Below are 27,593 nucleotides of genomic sequence, written 5' to 3' on the forward strand. Positions count from 1 at the left end.
GAAGGGATGTCTGGCGGCTCTGCACCAGCAGTATGCTAGGACGCCCTCAGGTGGCAGTAGCAAGCAGTAAATGATCGGCGTCGGCAGCGTGCACGAGCGCACCCTGACATTGTCAGTGAGTGGCAGTAATTCCAACGGTGCATTAACGCCCCCAGTGGTGGTGGCAGTGAGTGGCGAGTTGAGTTCTCGCTGATTGGGCTTTGGGCCGTGAATGTTGTTACTGTGCTAAATTAAATGCATGACACCTGGCTTTCGAGGGTGTGCAGGGGTCTTCTACCTGTCTGCAGGTGCTCCCCATGGTGGTTTGAGGTTAGTTGTCGGTGTCACTGTTATCTGCGGTCACAGATGGTGTGATGAGTTTCTTGTTCTCGTTGTCCTGAGTGCTTGTCCTGGTGAAGCTGAAGTCGAAGTAATTAAAAGTGTGTAGCTTTGTGGTGTTCAGATGCTTGGAGTTGGTGGTATGCATGAGCGCCCCCACGCAGTAGACTGACGTCGATGGTGCCCTTTAACGCATTGAGGCTCTTAAATGCCTCTTGAGGGCAACTTTTGCAACCACATTCGCAATCTGAGAATTTGGTCTTGGTGCTCTTTTAACAATGTTATAGATGCTTTGGAACGGAGTGGCTTTGTACTTTATACGTACTATGTGGTTGTATCTATGCGATATTGGGTTTATTTTGAATTGCGTTTTTATTTCCTTGAACCGCCATTACCCTTGTTCATAGGGAGCTCGCTTTGAGATGTTTGGTCATTCATCCAGAGCAGTTAAATGCACACGAATGACCATTGATAGTAACTGGGTACACACTTTAATTATACACCATTGGTGCAAACGCGTGCAGTGTCTGTCTGCACTCTTGTGGTACCAGTACCACCCCCTGCAGTGACTCTCAGACTTGGCGGTCGGACTTTCAAGAATGTTTTATGGTTTAAATGTTTTTATTGAAAGATAGCTCAAAGAACATCAGGACAAAGAGCATACAGTGAGACCCAAATGCCCCTTACCATGCTAGAACAACCATCTGTGTCTTTGTCATTCTTCTGTTACCCGAAGTGTGCTCTAACTGAATGATCATTTACTCGACCACAACTTACAAATATAAACCCCCATTTCCCACCGAAATTCAAGAATGTTTTAAACCTTCCCCTCCCCCACTTTCCTTCAAATCGGCAAATATTCTGCTTTCGGTTGTATTTGCATCGCGCCGAATGCGGAATTTGTGTGGTATTGAGGTTTGTACATGTATTGATTTCGTTCTTAACTATAAGGCAACGCTATCTTGATTCCCTTTTCCAAAGACGTCCAGGGTCCTTCCTTATCCCTCTTAAAAAAGAGACGGCGTATGGAAGGTGCTGCCTACTAATGGATGGTGAGGTGTGTGTCTTTGTATAAATATGTATGTATTTAAAGGCTGGTGGGCAACCTGTAGAAATTATGTGTCATTTATTAAGAATGGGCAGTCGGAGGCATCTGTTTAGAAAATGGCCAGCATGTGGTGGTTATCACTGGAATGAAGAAATTAACAAATGCACCAAGTATAAAGTGTGGTGACTAGTCAACTATTGGGATTTTCTTTGCAAATATCCCAGTTTCTCCCTAGGTAAAGACTGAATACTTGTAAAGAGTAACTTTGGTTTTGTTAGCTAAAGAGTCCTAAAATTAAAATCAACTCAACAGAAGCTCTATGGCATCTCTTGAAAGCAATGAAACGACGTTGGGTTCCCATAATATACTAAATGTCAGACTATTTATTATTCTCTGTGACTGCCTAAGGAATTGTATTTTAAGGCTGAGTCTGCAATATTTATTGTATTTAAACACAATAAACTGTGTTTGGCATAGTAGATAATCAGCCATTTAAAAATCTTTGACAAAATAAAATTGTGTCCGCGCTATTATTAATACATGGCTTTAGCTGACTGTTGTACACTGTTGTACACTTTACATAAGTACTAGTTCCATTACAGAAATCTGCCCGGTGGGTGAAAATGTGCTACATGGCTAAACACTTATAGGTTTATGCGAGACCTATTGGCTATGCCAATGCTTGTTTGAAAAGGCAGATAACAGTGACCACAGCCTTCTAACTTGGTGCAGCTTTTTTTTTCCTTCAAATAGTAGGATTATTTTTTAAAGTTAACGAATGTCACAGGTAAATATTGTGTTTATGAAACAAGAATGAAAACCTATATTAGAACCAAAGTATAAAATAAAATTGGAGGATAGAATGGTTCTATTAATCTCTGCCACTGGTAATTACTCGGGCGGTATACATAAGGATAGCACGAATCCACCGTACAGACCAATAGTAACCACCATAGGATCTGTTACAGAACCACTATCCAAATATGTAGATACTATTCTAAGACCATTTGTATCACAGATTCCATCCTATATACGGGATACCAGTGACATTATTACTAAAATTGAAAATCTACCATTCAATGAAAATACCCAACTCATGGTCACCATGGATATTACAGCTCTATACTCCAATATCCCACAATCTGGAGCTTTAGAAGCAGTAGCCTGGTTCATGGAAACGTTTAACATCGATTGCCCAAGACCTTTCATCTTGGATTGCCTAAAGTTGATACTCACTGAGAATACTTTTGAATTCAATGGCTCCCTATATAAACAAACGAAGGGAGTCAGTATGGGAGCATCATGTGCTCCCACGGTGGCTAATATTTACATGGCCTTATATGAATCCCGATTCATATATAATGAAATTGCTCCCTTCAGTGAATCAATAACATCCTGGTCTAGGTATATAGACGATGTCTTTTTCATCTGGACAGCAGACCCTGAGGACCTATCACAATTTGTTTCCTGGCTAAATTTGTGTGATGACAACATCTTCTTTACAGCTAATTTCAACAATGTCAAAGTGGAATTTCTAGACATACAAATCCAAAACAATAGAGACCATCTTGAAGTAGATCTATACGTGAAACCTACAGCACGGAACACACTTCTTCACTTTGACAGTTTCCACCCCCTCACACAAAAAACGAGCATACCTTTCAGTCAGTTCCTGCGCCTCCGCCGAAACTGTACGAATTTGCGAGATTTTGATTTAAGATCCGAGGTAATGAAGCAGAAATTTCTCACTAGAGGCTACCCCAAACGCCTCATACGAGACTCGTACAAGAGAGCAAGATTTTTTGACAGGCAACATCTGTTAACACCTCATCAAAAAAACCCTAATTCTAGATTGGTCTTCATATCAAGACATTCTACTATGAATGCGAAAGTGCGTCATGTTATCAATTCAAATTGGCATATTCTTAATGCCACTAAACCCAAAAATCAAGCCTTGCCAAAACCCCTATATGCATATAGGAAAAATAAAAATCTTAAAGATCTAGTAGTAAGATCGCGCTTGCCAAACAAATCTGCAGCCATCCAAACCCAGTTATCTAGTACTGGGCTCACTAAATTGACAGGCAATTTCAAATGCATGTCTTGCACAGCATGTGACTTTGCGATAGAAACAAAACAATTCACCTTTAACAACAGAAACATACCACTCACGAGTTTCACTAATTGTAAGACCACCAATGTTGTGTACTTACTACTATGTCCTTGCAATCAAGGCTATGTTGGAGAGACAGCTCGTATGCTGTCTACCAGACTGACAGAACACAGGTCAGCAATACGCACTCAGAAGACTCAAGCCCCTTTAGTTCGCCACTATATGGAAGCGAACCATACGCCAGACCAAATACGTTGGCTCATTTTAGAGAAAATCAGAAACAATTCCATCATCACGGGCACCAACATACGCAAAAAAAAGTATTTTGGATTTTCCATCTCAATACATACCTGAAAGGTATGAATAGTGAAATACCTTGGGAACAAGTGATTAAACATAATAGTAACTAAGCTGTAGATCATATATTGGTTATTTTGTAACTTCAGTATACGCATTTCTCTTCACTCCTTTTGCGTAACTTTTCCCCTATCCATGTAGGCTTTTTTTAAGGTACAGTACTTTGCACTGTTATATATCACAATAAGTATTAGTCCCATTTCCAAATTTCATTCATACATACTTCTTGGCAATATTTAATATGCCTCTTGTTATCGTTTATTCTTCCTTTCTAAGATGGCCACTACATTCACCATTACGTAGTACCCGTGTGAGTGGTAGTCCTATTTCCATTTCTGTAGCATAGCGGAAATACCCCATCACAGGACACAAGTATTTAATACGGGTCCTTAGGCCATACCTCTACCTTTCCGGCCGGCGGAGCGTGAGCTGCAAGAACCTGTATTTGCGTTACCACCCTAAACAATGACGATTCTCTGGGTCGAGTTCTAGTATACTCTCAAGTAAGTGTATCCGGATTCGCTGTAAGAACATATTATGCCATAATCAATGGAGAAGACGCATACACTAATATATTGCTTTGCGTTTTCGTTTACCACCAGACTTCTACAAACTAGCCCTGTTTTCGTCCACCGACGTAGCTGGAAAAAATTATCTCCACGTCACTGTGCCAAATAATGATGAACTTCTAGACGTAGCCTTAATATACATCCAAGTAAGTCGATCTACACTCGTCGGAATTACACACCACGCTTAGCCATGTCTGATAGTTTAGTTGCAACCACCAACATACTGTTTTGCGTTCTTTAAATCACTAGACTTCCATATGCAAGCTCCTCCTCCTTCCTATACGAAATTTCGAGAGTTGGACTCTTTCTATAGTAAGTTGTATCATTACTCTCATTTCTCCTTCAGATACTCTGTGCCCAAACTCTTGTGGGATTAGTTTTTTATAATTGACCTTATTCCTTTTTGTCTAGACAATCGTATAGGTCGCAGTCTATTTAGACTGAATATATACGGAATGTTACATCTATCGCACCTTTAGAAATTACATAGCTGGATTGAATAATCTACCGCTTGGACGTAGGTCAGTTCCACATATTTTCAATTCTTAAGTACAATTGCACCCTTTTTTATATATTTTCACTATACATATCTTTCTTTTTCCAGACATGTAATAGTCATAAACATCTAAGGGAACCTAGAGTCGTTGTGAAGCACGTTTAAGGCACGCAAGCCCGCTTCCCTTACTTCACATATCATTTGTGAGTCTCTATTACTTTCATGCAAATTGACCCTGTTTAGTTTATTGTCATATCTTTCATTTTCTCTTTCTTTTGACTACTCCTTAGTCTTTCCTTTATATATTAGAATCATTTGGGGATTCGACAAATAGTCACTTTTGGTGATGGTTTTATATAAGGTGTAAAGCATTTTTTAGCTCACATTAAAGAGATGTCCAATAGTGTATAGTTGACTAGTGATTTTAAAAGATATTTCTTAGAAAATGCTACAAAAATATGTGAACCGTTGACATTTGATAGCAATTTTTCGTCTGTTTTTAACTTTATTATTCAGCATACTCTTGATAGTTGTTTATATTTCACCTAGGCACTGGCGAACATATTGTATGGCCCCCTGATGAAGGCACATGCCGAAACGCGCGTAGGATTGTGGATACATCCTAAGGCCATAGTTACACTGAACCTCTTACTCAGCAGTCCACGAATATTGCTATTTTGAATGTGTAATCTGTATACTGATGTTTAATTTGTGGAGACTACCCATGTTATTTGTGTCCTATAATTTACACATATATAATAATTAAACAATTGTGATCAAGTTATATATGGATGGTAAATGGATGGTAAATCTAAATATGAATTCTATATATATTTATTTTTTTATAAAACTACAAAAAAAGTGTCTAATAAAAAGAATTCAGGTTCTAAATAATTCTGGGTTCAAGAGTTATGCTGATTATGTTTTTGAATCTGTTTCCTAAATCTATGTTTTTTCGCATTCAATTACTCGGGCGGCATCCAGTGTGTGTGAGGGACAAAAACACTTATTAAATGTCTTTTAATCTTTTCAGTTTTTATCGGAAACCAAGTTGGAAAATGAGTGTTTGCCAGTGGGAAGGGAAATCGCTGGTGTTGTATTAGAGGGTAAGTCTATCACTTGATAATGTTTTTCAAGAGGTTAAGCAAAAGCAAATACTTTAAAATAATCATTCTTCCAATAATTCAATGTATGCACTTCTAAATGCAAAGTCTTATATGTTGTATGGTTGTCAGATCTTTGATGATAATAGGCCATAACGGTCTGGCCGTCTATTTATAACCAAAATCTGGCTGTAAGATGCCTCTGCATGAAATGTTTGTAGACAAAAAGAGGAGCAATTACACTCATTTGTTGATCAATTCAGAACACCTTTAAACAGAGTTTCTACTTTCTTGAACCTTTTATCTTTTACTGTTGCTTCTGTGTAACTGGTTTAGAATGCAAATACATGGGCTGGAAAGCTCTAGTAAATTGTAGTGCCTAGAAATCTTAGGAATTTCTAAATAATAATGATTTTTTAGGATAGTTTTGGAATGAATCTTTGATGCACCGTTACAAATCCTCTTTATTTAGATCTTGAACATGTACACAGTGTTTAAGGTAATCATTTGACTATTTTGCCCATCAGATATTCCAAAAATGTATTGGTGTTGTTTAACTATCCTGGGTTTGAACAAGCAAATGAGGTTCAATCAATTTACACCACATTTAAATAATGGAAAAAACGTATTCAAACTACTTAAAATTAGCACCAGGTAATGCTCTGTGATCATAACTATGTTTAGATTTGTCTGCAAGTCAGTTGAAGTCTGAAACTAAAAGAAAAATAAATATACCTAATAGGTGTTTCAAGTCATAATTAAATTAGGGACACTAAATTATATGCAGATCAACTAGTTCAAACATAGGATGCGTGTGACAACTTGGCTCTTTGTTTTCCAAAAAAAAGGCTGAAGTGTAGATTGTAACTCCCATTCCGAGAATTTATTAGACAGGTAGCAGATTAACACAGAGAGGCTATATCCCCTAATGAAATGTTTTATCAGTGTGCATTGAAGCGGTAATATTTCTTTTGAAATCACAAAGTCCAGTCTTCTAGGCTAATGATTTATATACTGCAGATCAGTACAACAATGTGCTAACATCTAACTGATACACCTTGCAAGCTAAAATGTTTATCCATTATTTAAAAAATGCCACTCTTAAACCATGGGAGATAAGGTATCAGCGTATTGCCCATGTATCCAGGGTTTTCAGAGTTACAAAGCACCTCATGATTTTTAAGCTTCCTTGAGCTCTTTTAAGTGTCTGGGATAACTTGGTAGTCATTCCTAACAAAATTTCACTAGCTGTGCTTATATTATATTATCTTTGTGCAGCATTTTTAGATGGTGCATTATTGTGTGTCACAGGCTTTATTATTATTTTAACAAGTAAAATTGAGTGAGCATACTGGGATTACTTCAGCTCCTATAGTAATGTTGTGTAGGGTACCTCAGAGTTACCCGTTTTCACCACTATTTTTTACCATTTTTATATGACCATTTGTGGCTCTGCTCTAATAATACGTTATATTTTTTCCAATGCTATGCCAAATAGATGCAAGCTTTTAGTGTTAGGGACCAATGTTACACTGAGTCAGGGTGCATGGCAGCTTGGAAAAGTGTTAACATAGTTTCAAAGGGTAACAGAGAAACAAATGCCCAGCACTAATTGCTCTTCTTGTCAGGTAACCCACTCATGGAATGGTTATATAACCTATTATACATCTGAAGTCATACAAACAACTCAAATCTGAAACAGTGAATATATATCTAATGTTACATACACACTGGTTTATTTCCAATTTCATACAATACCCAATTCTGAAACACAGCAATTGTATTTTTACTTGTTTAAGCTACAGTTCATTTAATTTTAGATTTTAGTGATCCATTTATAGTCCTTTTATTGACAGTACGTACTTATTTGTGAAGTATATCCACCAAAGACAAATTCCATAAAAGAGAATCATTTTCATTTTACATTTAAAAAATAATTTCATTAAGAGTACAATACTATTTGAGCCTCCTTTCTTTGTAAAATCAATTGAGTGCGTTCCTCTTTAAACAGCCTTTCTTCGAACAGCCGATAGGTTTTTTGCGGCCTACCCTACTTTTTTAAGGCTGTAAAGGTGATTAGAAATGGCTTACCAGTTACATATGAATTATTTGTTTACATTTTCTTTTAATACTTTTATTTTGAGATTGTACATTTTTACAGTATTATGGTGAAGGAGCATAGGAGATAACAAGAAACATAACATCAATAATTTTACTTTGAAATTACAACAGGCAAAGAACTCAAACAAAGAATTGTTTCAAACTGTGAAAAGCCTAGCTAAACTCCCAGAGCCTCCGAAGATAGTTAGCAGTAAGGAATTCTGCAATATATTGTCTGAATCTTTTAGGGACAAAGTGGAGGCAGTGTACAAAGAGCTTAGCGGATACGGCAATACATTGATTGACATGCCCCCAGCTGGCCTGCTATTCTCCCCTGCCCACCTTCTGGCCTGTTTTTCTCTACCTCCCATAGAGCAGATCATCCAAGTGGTAAAGATGTCTAAATCTGGGGCTCCGCAAGATCCCTGTCCCCCGAAAATATTGCATCTGGTCCCGGAAGTGGTTAGTGAGCAACTGTGGGTCCTGTTTAAAGGGATAATTGGGTCAGCTATTTTTCCTGCTGCATGGAAAAATGCATGAATTTTACCGCTACTGAAGAAATCTGAGCTGGACCCAGCTGAGCCGAGCAACTATAGACCCATTTCAAGACTACCCTTCCCCGCAAAAATATTGGAGAAAATACTTAATATGCAACTCTCATCCTTTATCTCTTCCGAGAACCTTTTGGATCCATCGCAATTTGGGTTCCGGTAGGGGCACAGTAGAGAAACGGCCCTGATTATGGCCACAGAGGAACTGAGATCCATGTTGGATGAGGAAGGGGGAGGGGAGCACCGATATTATTAGATCTATCGGCGGCCTTCGATACGGTGAACCACACTATTTTAATCAACAGACTCTCAGAATTGGGTATTAGAGGACCGGCCCTTAAACTGTTGATCTCCTTCCTGTCTGATAGAGTCCAATCAGTTGAAGCGGGGGCTTTGCCTCAGAACAGTTCTCGCTCCTGGGTAGGGTGCCTCGGGGCTCGGCCCTCAGCCCTATGTTATTCAAGCTGTATGTCTCCCCTCTGGCCAAAATCATCAGGCAATGTGGGTTCTCAGTTGTCACGTACACTGATGATACCCAATTGGTGGTGTCAGTTTCCAGCAATATGGAAGAGACAGCAAATCGTTTCAATGTCTGTATGTCTCGGGTACATCAATGGATGAGTCTGAACTGCCTGAAACTTAATGGTGGAAAGACAGAGGTCCTCTTATTGGGCTCTGATACCTCTTTCTGGACAACCAGATTGTGGCCGACGTGCCTGGGAGACACCCCAACGCCTCTAAATAAGGCCAAAAATGTAGGCATCATCTTCGATGACAAACTGACTCTCAAACATCAGATAACTTCCCTGTCTTCCTCGATCTTTTTCATCATGACGATGATTAGAAAAATACGCCCCTTCATTCCACCGGAGTCAGTAAAAATTCTGGTGACAGCACTGGCGTTGTCCAAATTTGACTGTGGAAACGCGCTTTATGTAGAGATCCAAAAGCAGCATCTTCAAAAGCTACAACGGCTTCAAAATGCAGCAGCCAGATTACTGCTGGATATTCCAAAATTCCAGCCGGTCTCCCTGTGGAGAAGAGAATTATATTCAAAGCCCAATGTCTAGCTTTTAAGGCACTCCATGGGGTGGGCCCTGACTTCTTGAAAAAGCAATTGAAATCGTAAATATCAACCAGAAATTTGAGGTCGACTCACGGCAAACTCCTTCAACCGCCCAGAATTAAAAGAGTTTGTTGGAAGAAGTTTTTGTTTGGGAACCGTTAAAACCTGGAACTTGCTTCCCGGTGAGATAAAGAATTGTCCAACTATTCCTTGCCTTCAGAAAAGCTTTAAAAACATGGCTTTTTGTAAATTAATTTTCAGCTCTGGATTGCGTGGTGACCTTCTCTTTTCATCTGGCTCAAGCGCATAGACGCCGTCTGGCATTTGTGCGCTATATAAATGTTTAAATCGAATTAAATCAATAGTTAACCTGCTGTCCATCGTACCCACACTCAGTATCATCAGAGACATTAAATATCCTTGGGAGAGAAACATACATTGCAGCGATGCATACTAGGTCAGACATCACACATGTATTTAGCCCCATGAATAGAATACCTAGAGTCCGAATCCCTACAGGGATGTGTTCAAATTTTAGATTACGTTTCTCACTCTCCGTATGCGCCACTTTGACACCCAAGTAATAGAAGCTCTCAGTCTCCTAGCGGAATCCGAGCTCCGGAAGGTGGTCTCACAGGACGTTTTTGCCAACCCCTCAGAGGAAACACTAGGGTCTTACGACTGTTGACCCAGAGTCCAGAGACATCCCAAATGCTTCCGCATTCCCTGGGGGAGCGTAAATATACAAGCGTATATCCGCATAAAGTGAGATAGTGTGCATAATGTCTACCACTGGTATTCCCCATTCCCTCACCTGTTGCAACAATACAGCCAGGGGGTCCAGTGCTAATGCAAAAAGCAACAATACAGCCAGGGGTCCAGTGCTAATGCGAAAAGCAATGGCGAGAGGGGGCAACCCTGTTTAGTGTCCCTCCCTACCATCAAGCTGTCTGAGAGCACACGCCCCTCACAAGCTCCATGTACAACAATTACAGCAAGGCTCTAAAGAAGGGACCAAACCCGATCACTCCTAAAGCTGCCATTAGGTATATCCAGTCCACCATGTTGAAGGCCTTCTCCAGATCTATGGCCACCAGGGCCAGCTCATGTTCCTCTCCCTCATTCTTGTGTAAAACATGGGTCAGTCGACGTATGTTCATCGCCATGCTTCAACCCGGGATAAATATGCATTGGTCATCGTGCACTAGATCCCTTATCTCTACCCTAAGTCTGGTCATCAACAGTTTGCAAAGGACCTTAACGTCTGAATTAATATTAGTAAGGTGTCGGTAAGAGGAAGGTTCTGCCTCCTTCCTGGTTTAGGCAACAGACAAATGACATCCTTGTGCATGGTTAAGGCGAGAATTTTCTTTACACGTTCTTCCTGTAAGACCTCCAGTAGCCATTCCGATAAGTGGGCGGTATAAGCTTGGTAATTTTCCGCTGGGAAGCCATTTCAACTCGGTGTTTTAGATTTATTAAGTTCCTTTATGGCCCCCTCAGTTTTTCCAGAGAGAGGTCCCCATCCAGTTCCCGCATGTTTTTCGGAGCAAGCCATGGGGGCGTCCTCCCACAGAGAAATGCCTCCACCATTCCCTTGTCAGCAGTCTCCTCGGTTCTGTGTACTGTCGGTAGGTGAGCCTGAAAGATTTTCAGTATGTCCAATTGATCCGTAACTATGTCCGTCACCCCCCCCCAACCCCCACCCCCTAGGGCCTCAAGTGCAGTATGGGAGGGGTCTCCCAGATATGTTCCCTTCTTTATACAGGTGTATGTAACGAGTGAATACTTGTCCAGTGTATTCCAGAGGACATGCAACCTGCGCCTCATCTCCACAACCCCTCATCGGGCCTCAGAGAAGCCCGCTTCCTCCTTCTGCCATTCCACTAACTGTCTCTCCTGAAGTGCTAGTGTCTTGCTCTAAGCAGTGGCGCATCCCAGTAGTGGACCCAATGCAAACCGACCACACCACTGCTTTCATGGCCTCCCATTCAGTGGCCCTAGTAGTCTTTGTACCCCAGTTGTGCTCCAGATTTCTGTTAGCGCCTCAGCCAGTGACACTCTACATGCATTGTCCATTAGAAAAATGGGGGGTAAACGCCAGTTTCTCCCCCTCACTACCTCCTCCCGCCACTGAATACACAACAAAGTCAGAGCATGAACAGTGAGAAACCTCCCCAGGTGTACTGCCTCCTTGGTGTGGAACGCCCCCAATAGTATGCGATTTAACGGACTAAGAGTTTTGTTCACCACAGGTATATTTGCACTTTTGGGGGTGGAATGTCCTCTAGCTATCCAGTAAACACAGATTGTGCATGGCCTCTGTAAGTGACCAAAGCCTGATTTAAAATCTCTGCGCATGGGTTACCCCGTCACAATGGTGACGGATATCCTGTCTGTCGAAATATAAATCCCATTATATCCCACGGGATTTATATTTCGGCGAATGGGATATCCGTCACTGTTGTGACGGAGTAATCCATCTGCCGAGTTCTAAATCCGGTCCCTTGTCATTAGTGGTTTCGACCCCATGCGAGGCGGTTGGCAGTCAACAATACCAGCAACAACACAGTTAAAGTCCCCCACCCAGCATATAGCGGAGCCAACAATGCTGAAGCTCGTCTTGCATCTCTACATAAAAGTGTCTGTATTCTATGTTGGTTGCGTAGGTATCAAGGATAGTAATAGGTTTCCTGTCCAGTGTACCCTGCTTCAGTACATAGTGGCCCTCCATGTCCACCTCAAGGTAAGTGTGATGGAAGGACACTCCCAACCCACCCATTTTTTCCAGTTTTGATATTTTGCCGGCCATGAGATGTGTTTCTTGCAAACACGCTATGTGAGTCTTAGTGCGTTTCAGGAAAGAATTAACCCGGTACTTTGTTTAATAATCTCTTAACCCCAGGACATTACAGGAGATCACATTATTGGAGCACATCATGGGAGATAATTTTGAACGCTTTCATGGCCCCCCACCCCGATGTGCAAGTCGCCCAATGTGATCTGCCTCCCTCCTTGTGTTTTGGTGCAAACAAGGACAATGTGCAGCAACCAAAGTCGAACAAAACCTTCAGAAAGCAAGGATAAACCAAACAGTAAACTAACCCATCTCCTCTCCCCCAGCAAACAATGTAACAAAAAACAAGTCATGTTCACCCATCCATGTAAAGCTGCCAGGACCCACAGCAGAAACCGAAACCATAAAGAACAAGGCCTACCTCTACCAGAGTGGGACTAGGCCACCTGACCACATGCGTAAAGCCAGATTCAGAAGACATTACATGTGCACCATCTTAACTGCTCCTTAGCTATCTATAAATGAGTATCACATACCCTCAAGTACTCCCCCCCCCCCCCCCAATCCACTAGAAAATCGGCATTACAATGGATACACAAGGCCACCAAGCCGGCACTCCACCTCGAGCAGCTGGTAGCACACTACACCAATGATACACCAAAGCTCAGGTAGATTCCAAATGATCTCTGTCCGTCCCAGTGACACTTGACACCGGCTCCTCCATCTCTGCCGAGGTCCCCCTTACTTCCTCTAACCCCTCCGGGCCAGATCTGCTGCCATCCAATTGGATCACTATTCAGGCAGATACTGGTCTCCCTTCAGGGCGTGGTTCCGGTCGCCCATCTTTATCTCCTGTTTTTCAGTCATGGCGGAGACCCCGCTTCCCCGCATTCTCCAAGATCCAGTCTGGTCTCGTTGTACTTTCTCCCACATTTCCAGCCATCTCCAAACATGCTCTGGGCAGTCGAAGAAGTGTGATTTGCCCTCATAGACCACTTGCAGCTTGGCCGAATTCAGAAGAATATACTTCAGCCCCATGGCTCTCAATTTTCTCTTGACTTCCAGGAACGATTTCCTGTTCCCTTGAACTCATTGTGTGTAATCAGGGTAAATGGAGATTTTAGGGTTGTCATAATGGGTGGTATTTGTATTAAGGGACGGCTGGAGGATACTGTCTCTATCCTTATAGCTAAGGACATGGGCTATGATCTCCCGACGGGCGCCCCTGAACGCGGCGAAGCAGTCAGTGCTCTACACGCTCTCTCCACAACAAAATAGGCCAAAAGGTCTGCTAGCCCCAGGACATCCCGCACCGATTTCTCAATAAATTGTTTTTGCAGATCTCCCTTCATCACGCTCAGGAAAACCCAGGAGCCAAACATTATTGCAACGCTCTCTCTCTTTGGCCTCCAGAGTTTTCGTCTAGGAGAGGACATGAGCTATCTGTTTTTTCAAAGTAGTTACTTCCAGTTGGAGGCCCCAATGATCTCCTCGGCTCTATGTACCCTTTCAGAGACTTTGCATAAATCTGTGCAAAGTAGATTGACCTCTATGGATACTGTCTCGATCTTTCCCTCCAGCGCAACCCTGGAGCCCTGAATTGCTGTCAGCAGGTCTGCTCTGGATGGTTCTGTCCCCCTGCAAATCTGGGCTAGGATCATAATGAGTACCCCCTTTACTCGTCTATCTATGAGTGTCTGCCTCAGGTGTGGTATAGTGCTCCATGGTATTGCCCTGGCACAGGCCTTGGGGCTTGCCCCCCAGCAGGTTGCCGGAGCAGTGAGTCAGATCTCGCCAGTGTCCATCAGACAATCGCCACCCCCCTCTCGCCTTCAGTTGTTCGCCATGTGGCCCCCTACCTGAAAAGGATACACAGCAGTCACTAGCAATTATCTGTGCCCACCACAGTGCAACACTATCTCTCAAGGGGGGCGCTACTCCAGCGTCTGCTCCGGCCTGGTCACACAGCTCCTCTAGGCCTCCTCAGGGAAGGTCTCTGCACCAGCCCCAATCGTGCCCCAGTGACCTTGTAGTTGATTGGGTAGTTGATGTCACCAGACGCCCCCAATGCGGTCGCACCTGTGGTAAGGACCCTCAAGGATCTCTACTAGGCCTTTACAGGCCGGTCTGCTGTGCCGGTTCCACCATCCAATATGTTCGCTGGGGGGGGGAGCACTTCCCCCCCCCCCCCTGTTCCCCCCCCCTCGATCCTCCAGTGGCGAGCAGGAGCCCCTACAGCAGCGCTTCAGTCCCAGGCAGCCCTGGTCGCCCACACAGTTCAAGGGCACACCATCTAGCGGGATCATCCGTCCTACAATGCTCCAGTGGTAGCCACTTCCAGTTCGTTACGGCCTCCCCCCAGCGCTGCCAATGAGGCAGGGAAGGACCGCGCTGTCCTCCGCAGACCGCAGCGTCTGCCTCAATCCTTCCAGCCACCGCTCAATCTGGGCCGACTGCACAAGCCCCACCACAGCCTCATCTCCTCCAGGCCCTGCGCCACTGCTGGTCCCAGTCAAGTCAGCCCTCGGCGCAGAGCTGCTGTCCCACACAGTTCACAAGAGAAAGAGCAGGATCCCCGATAAATCCCCGCCAGGTAGCAGCAAGTTGTAAGCAGGATTTTGAAGGATTAAGGAGGATACGTACGGGGCCCTGGAGGAGCTCCCCGAGCATGCACCCTGTCGGCCATCCTGCATGGCCATGACTCCCTTATTCGTTTCAAATTACCTTTTACCCATAGGTCAGACATTGAAAATTGGAAAAATCCAAGTAAGAGTCATATTTTGTGGGGTTTGAGAGTTAAAATATACGTTTTCGGGAATTGGCTTTGAGTGAAAGTATCTTAGAACCAACTCTCTAAGTTGGGGGAAACTGGTGGCAAGGGTTAAAGAAACACAAGGTGTCTTTTTTCTTTTTAATTAACACATTTTATCGATTTCAATGCAAAACACCATCATGCAACATAGCATCCATTGAGCAACCCCCACTCCAACAAGTATCCAGGTCTCCATCCATTGTATAGACCACAGTCCTCAGTTAATTCAGCAGTCCATAATACTCCCACCATTTACCCCAAATCTTATGAAACGTCTTGGGACAGCGTTGCGCCACATAATATAGTTTCCTCTTGCTTGGCATACCAGCCCATTGCTGCATGCCACTCTCCCAGTGTAGGCGGGGTGGGAGATTTACATTTGCATGCAATGTCTTTTAAACCTCCGTCGTCATGCCCACCAACGTCCTGTCTCCTCTACTACCTCTGAGATTCTCCAGAAGCCCCCACAAGGCCAGTTTGGGCGATAGCTCCACTGAGCGATTCAGGTTTTGTGTGAGGGTCCTGGCTATCCTGCCCGAATACATGGCAATGTTAGGGCATTGCCATACCATGTGAAATATATCTGCTAGCATGCAGTGACATTGGGCACATTTGGGTACAGTAAGTATACCCACTTGCCAGCGACATTGTGGAGTGAAGTAAGACGTGTAGTTGAAGCTAACCTAGCCTGATCTGAGCTTTCCCATTTGTGTTGTATGTGTTAAAGAGCAGTGGGCGCATTGCGCATAAGAGAATAGTAGATCTGAGATATCCTACCCTTGCCCAGCCTGCCCGTCAAGTAATTTGGCCTCCATAGGGCTGAATTCAGGTACATCTGTGAGTACAGTGCGGTGACTAGCTACTGCATGATGAAGTTGTAAGTATTTGTGAAATTCAGTGTGTGCCAGGTGAAAGTCTTATTGCAGCTCTTGAAAGGATTCCATGTTTGACCCACCCAGACATTCCCCAATTTGGAAATTCCTATTTTAGCCCAGTTCCCGGAACCTGCCAGTTGGGCGGTGTGACTTAGACACCGACCTTGCCACAAGGGAGACTGGTGTATCAACCTTTTGTCCCATACTGTCTCTATCCTTATAGTTAAGGACATGGGCTATGATCTCCCTAGGCGGTACCCCAGGGGCTGTAAATCTTTTAGCAGCTTAACAAACAAGAAAGACAGCTTTCTTGCTCTCCGGTGCATGGGATGGGATGGGCGTTTGATACGGTACATTTATCACATCATCCAACTCCAAAAGAGACGTGTTTTTAGTGGTTAGCTTCACAGGTATAGAGACCTTAAGCTGGTGTAACCACATTTTCTTCGTAAGTTTCTCCCCAGTATGCATTTAGGTGAGCCACTAGCTGAAAAGGTGCTAGAAGAATTGTGATTTTTGCATGTGTTATTCTGTCTGTAGGTCTTCAAAGGATTTCATATGGTATCCCTTCCATATGTCTCCTAACTTGGGAGATCCCAATGTTATCCCAGCCTTAAATTCATGTGCTCTGTCGGCAGAGAGGAGCCCGTTCCTAAGCCAGAGGCAGGTCTCACCTTTAGTCCGAGATGCTAGCCAGTCTCCTGCAGGTCCCTATGCCATGCAACGCGCGTCGATGTGGTGACTGTGTGGAAATGAGTGGGGAACCTTAGATTGGTATAGATAGTGTAGGGGGCCTGTAGTAAGCAAATTGTGTTACAGTCAGTATGCAGTGGGTATGCCAGGTCTTCCCTTTCCTTGAATATCCAGTCATTACAGACTACAAGATGTTCTGGCCAATAGTCGAAATGGATCTATTTCACAATACAGATCCGTCAAAATATTCTTGCAAACTTGGTTGAGGGGGCATGAAGTGGATCACTTTCCCATCATCCAATGAATATTGAAGGAAGAAAAAGAGGGTTCCATGGGAATACTGCTGATTTCTAGATAGAACTTGTTTTGCACAACAAAACATTTTGGGCCCAATTCACATAACCAATTGTAAAAGTACATGCAGAATTCTACAACTCCTCCCTGAACTACTTCTGCATCTTATTGTGGTTCACAAAATTGGTGTAAAAATACTCCTTGAAAGCAATGCCATGCACTGGTTTTCCAGATTACTGTTGCACCTACCTTGTGAGTTTTTGAAGGACAACTTATGCACAGTTGTACACAGTGTACAATTCCCCTCAGTGTAAAGGACAGCCAAATGTGCGGAAGCATATATTTTTCTCGTTTTCTCCACCAGGAAAATGTTTTTCTCCATGGTAAAAGACCTTTCATTGCACCCCATTAAAGCCGATGGTGAGCCTTTCCCTTTCCCATCCTAGAAGAAGAGTAGGTCTAAGTACTGACCACTTCCTCTTCTTTATGTGGGATTTACTGCTGATGCTTTTTCTGCATTTGTGAATGACATTTCAGCAGTAGTGGTGCAGTAGTAGAAGATTCCTTCTATACATTCCTGGCAGGCGCGAAGTTAGCAATTTTTGTCCAAAAACGTAAGTTTGTGTCAGGAATTGGAGCTTGATACAAGGCTTTCCGTTAAGTGTGGCTCGAGTATGGGAAATTAGTACTAATAAATAAATCAAAGTAATCCAGTTTAGCCATTGCATAGTACTCCTCCTAAGGCTATCTTTCTCTGTGATCTATAACATTTATGTATTCATGCATATAGAATGCTAAGGTGGGAACTTACGGAAATAAAACTTAGGTGGACATTGATTCCAATCCAAACCATTGACAATGGGCCATCCACAAGACAGTCCATAGACTTGAGGACTTCCACCCTCGCATATGCCAGAGCAGAGGGCATAGCGATCAAAAGGGAGGAAACAATGGGCCTCAGGAAAGTACCCATATCTACATACTGGGAGGCTGTACCCACAGACCCGCCAGCCCAGTCCTCACAGACAACCGCCTAAACTGTCTAATCCCGCGCACGCAGTATTTAGCCTTTAGACCGTACCTGTACACCTGACCACGCGCCCTTAATTAGATACACACGCACGTCGAAACTACGCGGCTACGGCGCCAGTAGTATACACCGTAGGAGGCATACATATTAACCTTATACACCCGCATACCAACGGGAGCATCCCAACCCTACTCCAAGTTTAATACCCGACACTTATAGTTATAGCTAAATGAACAGCTCACATCCATCTGCCTGCATCGCACTGTCCCCTAGCAGTACCATATTCTGAAAAATGCATGCACTGTTCCGGCGGCACTATACATGTACTGTATCATCATACAACCAACCAGATGTAAGGACTGAGACGGATATGCTTACGGTAACATTAACTGTGACATAATGTATACTGATGTTCTGTGACGATCAACATCTTCTGCTGCTGCATGTTGCAGCAACGGAAAGAAACTCGTTCACGTATATGAATATGTTTACCGAAAAACCAATAAAAACAAATTTAAAAAAGTAAATGGGGGTTAATTTGTGGTGGTTGGCGTTCAAGTAGTCGACCTGCCCTTAACCAAGAATGTAAATAGTGAATGAGATTATGTTCTAATGAGGGCTAGTTGATCTTGTCACTGGCCACAAGGGTTCTTTATTCCTTTTAGCTGACTCCTCCCAAAGGACCACATTGCCACTTGTCAAAGGTTTACAGTGGGTGTGTCAATTCATACAAGGTGACACATTTCTATGACTGTAGTTTAGTTTTAGATTATTTTTTATAAAGCACATAGCGACATTACCAGGGCTTCTCATCACTGATGCAGTACAAATAAACACAATGATGCTGACTTACAAAAGGCATGTTTTGTGATTTTTCCTGACTAATGCTTCCCTGGGACCAAACTGGAACTGAAGTAGAAGAGAGTTCAGATAGCTGAATGAGCACCTTCCAGCTCTGCCTCTCCCGAACCTGGATGATTTTGCTAATTTGGACATTGCTAGCTGCGGAGCCTTAGTCGGCTCTAATGGTCGAATCAGGACTCTGATTAATCTAGGCCGGGAGCCTGAGAAGGCCCTGTAGGCAATGCATAATGCCATGAACGTAATTATTTATTCACCGGAAGCCAGTGGAGCAAGGGCAAGTGAGCAAACACTGAATGATATTTAGGTATGTGGAGTAGCAGCTGCACTTCAAAGTTTTTTTATCATCTGAAGTCATTTAAGGGAGGACTGTGAAACCCCCAGATCAAGTACATTGCCATAGTACAGGGGGGAGATGATAGATGCTTGGACTAGGGTCTTTTGCGTATGGTCTGATAACGCCTACAAGAAAATGTTATGGACTGCGGAGTAGGCCACAGCAACACACAACCAGTTTTTTGATCTGGAGGTCCATCCTTTGTTCGTCATTGAGCCAGATCCCATGGTACTTTACTGCAGGTTTAGGCGAGGGAAGAGAGCCAAGCTCATCATGCTACCACACCGCAAACTAGAGTGTCGGCTGGTTGCCCACAATGATCACCTCCGTTTTTCTTCCCCTACTCTGCAGACAATTCATCCCCATCCATTTGGAGACCGCTAGGATGCAAGGCCTAAGGCGTACTGCAGAACCTCCATATTCTGGGGAAAGGGAGAATACTAATTGAGTGTTACCTGCGTACGGGAATAGAATGAAACTGGAAGACTCTACCAGGTCTGCCAAAGGACGAACATAGATGTTAAAAAGAGCCGGGCTTAGACACGACCCAAGCGGACGCTTAGTCGTAAATGTCTCAGAAAAATAGGGTTTGTCCAGGACCTAAAAGCTCCAGCCTTTGAAGATATTTCCGAATAGCCTATCTATAGATTATTTTGCTGCATTAGCCTTTTCTCCATGCCTGTTCAAGCTTCTTACACAGTTTTTTGAGAGGCAGGAGGCTGGCATTCAGGGTACCGAATGTTTGTGAAGTTAGAGAGGCGTTTCTCTTAAAAGAATAAGACGGTCGAGGGCATCCAGTAGCCAGGCTCTTAACTTCAGATGCGCCTCATCCACCCTGCTGGGGAGCTTCATCCGATCTTGCTCTAGAAGATTATGCAACAACAGGGCATTTAGTTTAGACCAAGGTCGAGACATGAAGGGTGGGGTTGAAACACAGGGAGAGGCTGTCTGGTTCCACAGCTTTGCAGGAATAGCAAATTGATCCGACCAGCTAAGTGGAAGAGGGGTGTCCTCCTCTAATGTTTTTTAGATTTGAAAAGATAGAGTTCAAGATGTGACCAGCTTTGTGAGTGGCTGTTTTAACAAGTAGAGAAAGCTGAATAGCTTTCAAATCATGTATAAGGCTGAGCACCCAGAGACAACGTATGTTATCAAAGGGAATGTCTCCCACTATTGTGAAGTTTGCGGCCTTCATCACTACGCTACATGATCCTGTGCCGATTGAGAATTGTGAGCTGGAGGGCGGCGAAGGAATGTGCCTCAGAATAAATGGGAGAGACCTTAAGACAGTAAACAGCCCTTCACATTTGGCGATGGAAAGCTCTCTACATTCGCAGAGAAATGAGATCTCTAAACTATCGCTATGCCACCCCCGCCTAACAATGTGGTAGTCCTCCGGCAAGGAGAGCACCACGGGCACTGCTGGCTTGCTTGTTAAGCCACATCTCTGTAAAAAAACAAGGCATTGGCTGCAAATTATCAAGTAGGGTAAACATATCCCACTTGTATTTGGATAGTGAAGGACAATTCCAACTATAAAAGCAGAAGCAATTATTGTCTTAGCTTACCGAGTTGCCCTCCACACTAGTAGAGATGGTAACTGTGTCCTCCTTACGCTGGGGGTGAGGCTTCAACTAAAACAAACAGTCCAAACAATATGTAGCCTCTCTCTCAAGGCGGATGGTATATAAACATTGGATACAGAGCAGGCTTTTGAAGGAGAGGAGTGAATCCTCTGACTTAGAGATGGGGTGTGCTGCAAAATGAGCAGAGTTCCTGGCCCCATGCGCTATCCAGGTGCAGACTGGCTTGACTGTGGCACAGTGGCATGCCTGCAGCACGTCTTCGCCTGTCCCTACATTTTATAGGCGTGGAGGTAAGAAGAAAAAGACCCACTGGCCACCAGCGTGCTAACCACTTAAAATAGTCCCTAAAATATGGCACATACAAAATGGCGATCAAAAAATTCCTATCACCAACCCTCTGCAACAAACTTCGGACCGGGGAAAGTCAGCAACATATATGTAGCAAATTTACAACCATTAAAAATGATAGAGCCAGTTCATAGGAGAAGTTATAGCAACTTTTAAAGTGCAGCATTTGGATAAATCGTACTAGCATCTCTGTTTACAAAAAAAGGATGGTTGCACTAGTGAATACTCGGGATCTATTTTACTGCCACACCTGGTAAATATCAATACCATGAGCTGAGGTATTTGCATATCATTCGAAGTTCCTCACCTTGGAATGGGGGTGGAGGGGGGGGGGGGTATTCAAGCAATACTGTATGTCCTTATCCGCCTCTCGGTACAAGGTATGAACCTTGACTTTTTTTTCCCTGGACAAATTCTGTCAAATTGTGTGCAAGAAAAATGCATTGAAGGAAGTAATTATTGTACATTAAAGAATCCCTATTCAAGCACGAACTCCCTCAGTCTGCATAACTTTGACACATTTATGTCATTGCCTCCCTTTTGCTCAAGGGAATTTTTTAATTCACTTTAAGGCACTGCAGGGTTTTGCTCTAGTACCAATGTATATGACATGTTTTGGTGCTTGTTATTGCACAAAATGAAGTGGTGTGCAAGCGGTGAAATATGAGAAATATTTAATGGTTACCTGTGAAATACAGAAGTCATTCTCGCAAAGACAATGAGCTTTAACATTGTCGGGCGTACTAGGAGACTGTGGCATGGAGAACCAAATTATGCAGGAAGGTTATCGACATTATGTGGAAAAAATTGAAATTATGCAGCTCATTCTCTTTCAGCATAATGTTTATGCATTTCAGAAAGAAACACAATTTTTCGTGAAATCTAAAAAGTTTGTAAATTGTGTCAAATGCATTAAATCTATATTTATACAGTCAATGCTACAACCAGAAAATTGCTTAAATCCACGGACCTTCACCATTTTCCATAGCTTTATTAACCAAGAAAAGTAAACAAAGCATAAACATTCCTATAACGTGTCCGTTGTAAGTTTCCTTTTAAAGAAAATAGGTTTTTCAACCTAACAGCCACAAAATAAACAATATAAAAAGTACAGAACGGGTAGGGAACCCTGTATAATACGTTCTATATTACCTTCGCAAGGTTCTGGTGACGTTTACAAACCACTCAGTTTTTGGCCTTGTGGTTTATGATGTCACCAGAAACCCTCGATTACGATATTGGACCATATTACGCAGCACACTTTGTGTAAAGCTGAGTCTTTTGGCTTCCTGCACCAGCCTCCTCCTCTTCCTGGCTCTTGGTGGTCCTCTCCTGCTTTTGGGCCATCTTTCACATACCCTCCACTACCAGCTGGCAGAACACCTCATGCCTGTCTCCATGGCAGTCTTTGAAGGCACCCGGGGGGGCAGTGGAGTCCAGAGCTTCTCCCAACTGGTCCTTGGGAGGCATAAGGGGCCTAGCGCCACTGGCCCTGGAATGACCAGTCCTAGTCCTGGTGGTCAACTGATTACAAAGTCCTAGTCCATCTTGGCAGAGCATCAGGTGATTTCTCTTTCTAGCTTTTCATCCTTTCCTCCGTCATTGCCTCCCAGATCCAGGGTCTTCTCAACTGTTTTGCCCTTATGCAAGGTTTGTTAAGTGGGTGTGAAACGTTCTAGATGCCAGGAATCCCCGGGCAATCCTAGGATGAAACATCATCCCTGCACACCTACCCCACCCTCCAGTACAGCATTTTTGGACATTTCCTCATGGCGACTTTAATTTTTCGCCAGACAGAGCTCCTTTTAGGGCCTCTGCGCCATCCCTTTCTGACATCAGTGCCTCTTTACTTCCCAATAAAACTTCAGAAGGTGAGCCTTTCCTGTGTTGGCTCTAGTTATCTGGGCTTCCTCTTTGTGTTCAGTAGGCCTGCCAAGCTAATTATAAAATGAAGATTTTTCCCCACTCCTTCCTATCCCAGAACCGAGTCAATCACTGATAATTGCTCCTTTTGTGTGGGGAGACCTATGTTCCTTCTTCTGGGCTCTAGAGTAATTAACTTGGCCCAGTAGGGGGGACGTAGGCCAGGAATTGGATTATGAGCTGATCCAGAGAAATATGAACATTCTTCAAACCCCATGAGATGTCAAGTTTTTTTGTGTTGGGATCTGCAAAATCAAAATTGAGGGCATGTTTTCCCCCAGTTTGATACCATGCTGGACTGTGTATGTCTAAGTGAAGTGAAACTGAATATTCGGGCAGATTTAGCCTTTATGTGTAATTCAGTTAAAGCACTACACATTTTCCAGTAAGCCCTACTGACCTATCTATGAATGCCTATTAATATTATAAGACCACTATGGTAATCTCACACGTGTAGTCCACACCTATGTTCATATGTAACCAGTACTGTGCCCTTTCCCTTGGTAGGCTACATCAGCTTATCCTAAAAGGTCGACACTGGCAGTAAACAGTCTAATTACCATGAGGGAGACTTGGGTAGTGAGACTTACCCACAGTAAAGGTCCAAAAGCTGAGTAATCAAAAGTGAAAAATCATGGTGGACTAAATGAGCAGAAACAGTTTGCTACACACCATAAATATCTTAAGTTAGAATCTATAAATACTAAATCAAATTATATTGTGAGAATAAAAGTCTCCAACCCAGTCTGTGGCTGTGTTATCTCTATTATTTTGAGGTCTCGTCTGCACAGTGCATGCACTGCGCTTGTGACGGGTATTGTTTACAAAAAAGTGCTTGAATCCCACCCATTGCTTACCATTTCTTCGCTTCATTATCACTCTTCCATGCTGCCTCCTAATTGTCGAGTGTTTGCCAAGCGCCACTTCCTTTTCTTTCTGTGCAGCAAGGACCTTGCACAGTTTGATTCAAGTCACTTAGTGTCTGTCTGTTGATCAGGCTATGATTCAGGTACTATTTTCTTCACTGCCGATACCTGTCTCCATCTTCTTTATCCCCAACCAGTACGATCTATGTCGCTCTCTCGCCCAATAGCCCCTCCCAGTCTAAAACACATTTATCTGTAAACAAATGGGTTCTCAAAGGAGTGTTGTACGTACTAACAAGCTTCTGCATCAGATTAAAGGCGTCCGATCTTTACATAGATGTAGGTTGAGCTAATTGGTAACCTATTGTGGTGTTTTATTTATATTTGCGTTTATATAGCACTTACTAGTCCTGACCAGGCTTTGAAGCAGTATAGGGCAATTAAATGGCAACTTTGGCATGTTTCCATACTACACAATGCCACTCCACGCCATACAATGAAACGCCACTCCACGCTACACTTGCTACTCCATGCCACACAATGCCACTGCATGCCACACAATGCTACTCCACTCTGTCACTCTACTCCAGCCTGTACTCTTGCTACTGTCTTTATTAAAATTGTCACTCTTTGTAAACAGCAGCGTTTTGTGAACCTTTCATTTACATATCTCTACTATAATGCTAAGTTCTCTGTTTTCACTTCCAGGTGTGTTTAGACTTGGTGAACATTTTTGTTTAGAACATTGTGAACATTGTTGTCTAGCCAGAGACCCTAGTTTCATTTCTGTATAGTGTGTTTATGAGCTTTATTATGTGGTTTAGCGGTTTCCAAATGAGGTTTGCCGATTTCCACATGAGGTTACAGATTTCCACAAGGTTACCGCACTCATTGTGAGAGCACCATCTCATTTCTCATTACCATGTTGCATTTGACTTTCTTTTTTTTTTGCTTTTCTGTTGTACTGCCCAATATTCACCACATACTTGTCCCTTGAGTTAAGACTTAGCTACTCACCCTTGTTTACCCAGAAGTGGCGCTTAAGTTCCCTTCCTTTTGCAGTCTTGGTCACTTGAGATATGTGTACCAGGGACATTCAGCTTTCTTCATTTGAGAGAAAGCTCAGTGCCCTCTCCAACTTCATGCTTCAGATAACTCAGCCTGACAGTAATGGATACAAAAAGTATGATCACATGTATTTTTCCATCCTTTAGCTTTGTGATATTTTTGTAATTTCTGGCCTTTCTTGGAATGGGTAGCTGGTTTGTGTGCAAGATAAACTAGCAGTGACTCAAGTGGCCAATCAAAAACTCCCAAAACACCACTTGCAGAATCCTAACATTCAAGTCTATTTCCTCATTCCAAGTCAGAAATGGATCACTAGCCCATCAGGCCAAATCAACTAAGATTTTTCCAAGAATATATATCTCACTTGCATTTAGCTCAAGGTGTACTTGCCAGTGTTTTAGCACTTTTGTTTAAATATGTCAATACTTGATTTCTCTTGGAATTGAACTTATTATCCACTTGCTCACTGGATGTTTTGTGTGTGTATTTGGTTCATAGTGGGATCCAAGGTCTCCTTCTTCCAAGTAGACGATGAGGTGGTGGGTAAGTTGCAAATTATAAAAATTACAGTGTTCCACACTTGTTATGGCGGATGATTACAACTAATAATGATGATACTTATTAACATTAAAATAGGTACTAGGATAATCTGTGGATTGTTTTTTAACTAGTCTACCCTAAGTTTATACATGAGACATTGAGTTGCATTAAACATTATTCCACAAAGTCCAATATACACAAATGTGAAAAAAGTCATGACTGTTTTGAAATTTCATTTGCTTTGGTTACCTTAAAAACCTTCAAGCAAACATGCTCGAATTATGGCATATTGTGATTCATATAAGTAGATAGGATACCAGGCCTGGTATCTAGAATGTGTGTTATGGCTACTTCTCTTCGACAATATAGAATTTGGAAGAGCTTTGAATACTCCTATTTCAAATACGCTTTCTCTTATTCTTTTTTAATTTTTATTCTTCACTAATTGTGTCACGTCCCCATTTGTTATTCCATCCAGCACTACCTTAGTGGCATGCCGATAGTATATAACTATGTAGGATAGGTCACATGTTTCTCACAATAAATTGGATCTAACATAAGCAGAGGACTTTTGTACATAGGGACATTTATCACTAATGTCTCTAGACCACTTAGTCAGATATACCTGTCTTAAGTATGGACTACTCTGATTCCCTAATATGATATGAACTTGCACCCTCCCAATGGCAATAAAACCCCCAGGTTAAAAAGAGCTCACTAAGACGTGCCTATTACAAGTGATAGTAGTGATGCACATTTTCCGGAAGATACACAATAGATATGCGAAGCCAAGCCATTGAGTTGATCCTGGCTCACTCGAACCATGTAATTGCATTGGTCAATGACGCATCTCTGGTACTTGTAGCAGGATAAAACTGCCACACAGAGTAAGACATCAATACATTTAGTCCTTTCTCAGTTGCTCTTTTACACTAAAAGAAGAATAACCTCCTTTCAGTCAGCCTTATTCCACTTGCAGCATGGGGTAAACTCCTGAACATCTGTCTTTCAGTTAGGTCACACTCAGCACATGCTTGCCATTTGCCAGTTACACAAGGAACAGTTGTCTCCATGGAGTTGTCTTCATCTTCGAAACCCTCCAACATCACTGGGGTAATACAGTAAATATGACTAACAATGTTCATACATATTATTATTGGATGGTACCAGGGTTCTCTGATGTAGATTGACGCTGTCCATTTCTGGGAGCTCCTAACAGCATTTATAATTTCCAGTCCCCTTCTGAGAATCAGGTTATCAGGATGCCCAAAATCAAAGGTGCTTAATACCTGTGAAGCTTCAGTATTAACAACATGTTCACAGCAATAGTCCTCCAAACAATGCCCATTTATGTCAACTGAACAGAACAACAGTCTAGGTCTCCATGCAGGATACCAAGCTCACAGACCTCCGATTAATCTTAACTTTACCATATTATTGCATCCAGCTTCAGAGCAGGATGGTTGTATTTTCTTGAAAGATTAACATGTTGTCAGCTTCCCAGAGAGATAGGCAACAGAGTCAACATTCCAATAGTTGCCTATTCCTTTGAGATTGTACTTTAAAGTCAGCTTCAACAGCAACATCAGAAGAGCCCACTTCTATTATGTACTAAAATTCCAGATTCGGATGACAACATTGGTGCTGTGATAAAAACCTTTCTGATGGATACTGTTGGAAACCGGGCAACCGGGTTAGCAGTCACCAGGTTCCCAGCACCGTGGTAGCTTGGCTCGAGCGGTTGGGGGTCAGGCACCGTGTTAAGCGTACGTCACACCCTCACAATAACCATGCGTTCATCCGTTCCAAAAACGACACTACACCGTAAAAATTATGGGAGAC

General features: G+C 42.8%; 1 protein-coding gene across 2 annotated transcripts in view; it reads left to right on the forward strand.

Annotated features, from left to right (window-relative positions):
* The window catches only part of CRYZL1 (crystallin zeta like 1), a 266,504-nt gene that overhangs the window by 78,754 nt on the left and 160,157 nt on the right, over positions 1–27,593 (forward strand). For both annotated transcript variants that reach the window (XM_085621362.1, XM_085621363.1), the window contains exons 4-5: positions 5,935–6,007; positions 25,710–25,754. In XM_085621362.1, coding sequence (XP_085477488.1) covers positions 5,935–6,007; positions 25,710–25,754 — 118 coding nt within the window. The remainder of the gene's footprint in view (positions 1–5,934; positions 6,008–25,709; positions 25,755–27,593) is intronic.

The sequence above is a fragment of the Triturus cristatus genome, chromosome 8, assembly GCF_964204655.1.
Source record: "Triturus cristatus chromosome 8, aTriCri1.1, whole genome shotgun sequence".
NCBI classification, from domain to species: Eukaryota; Metazoa; Chordata; class Amphibia; order Caudata; family Salamandridae; genus Triturus; species Triturus cristatus.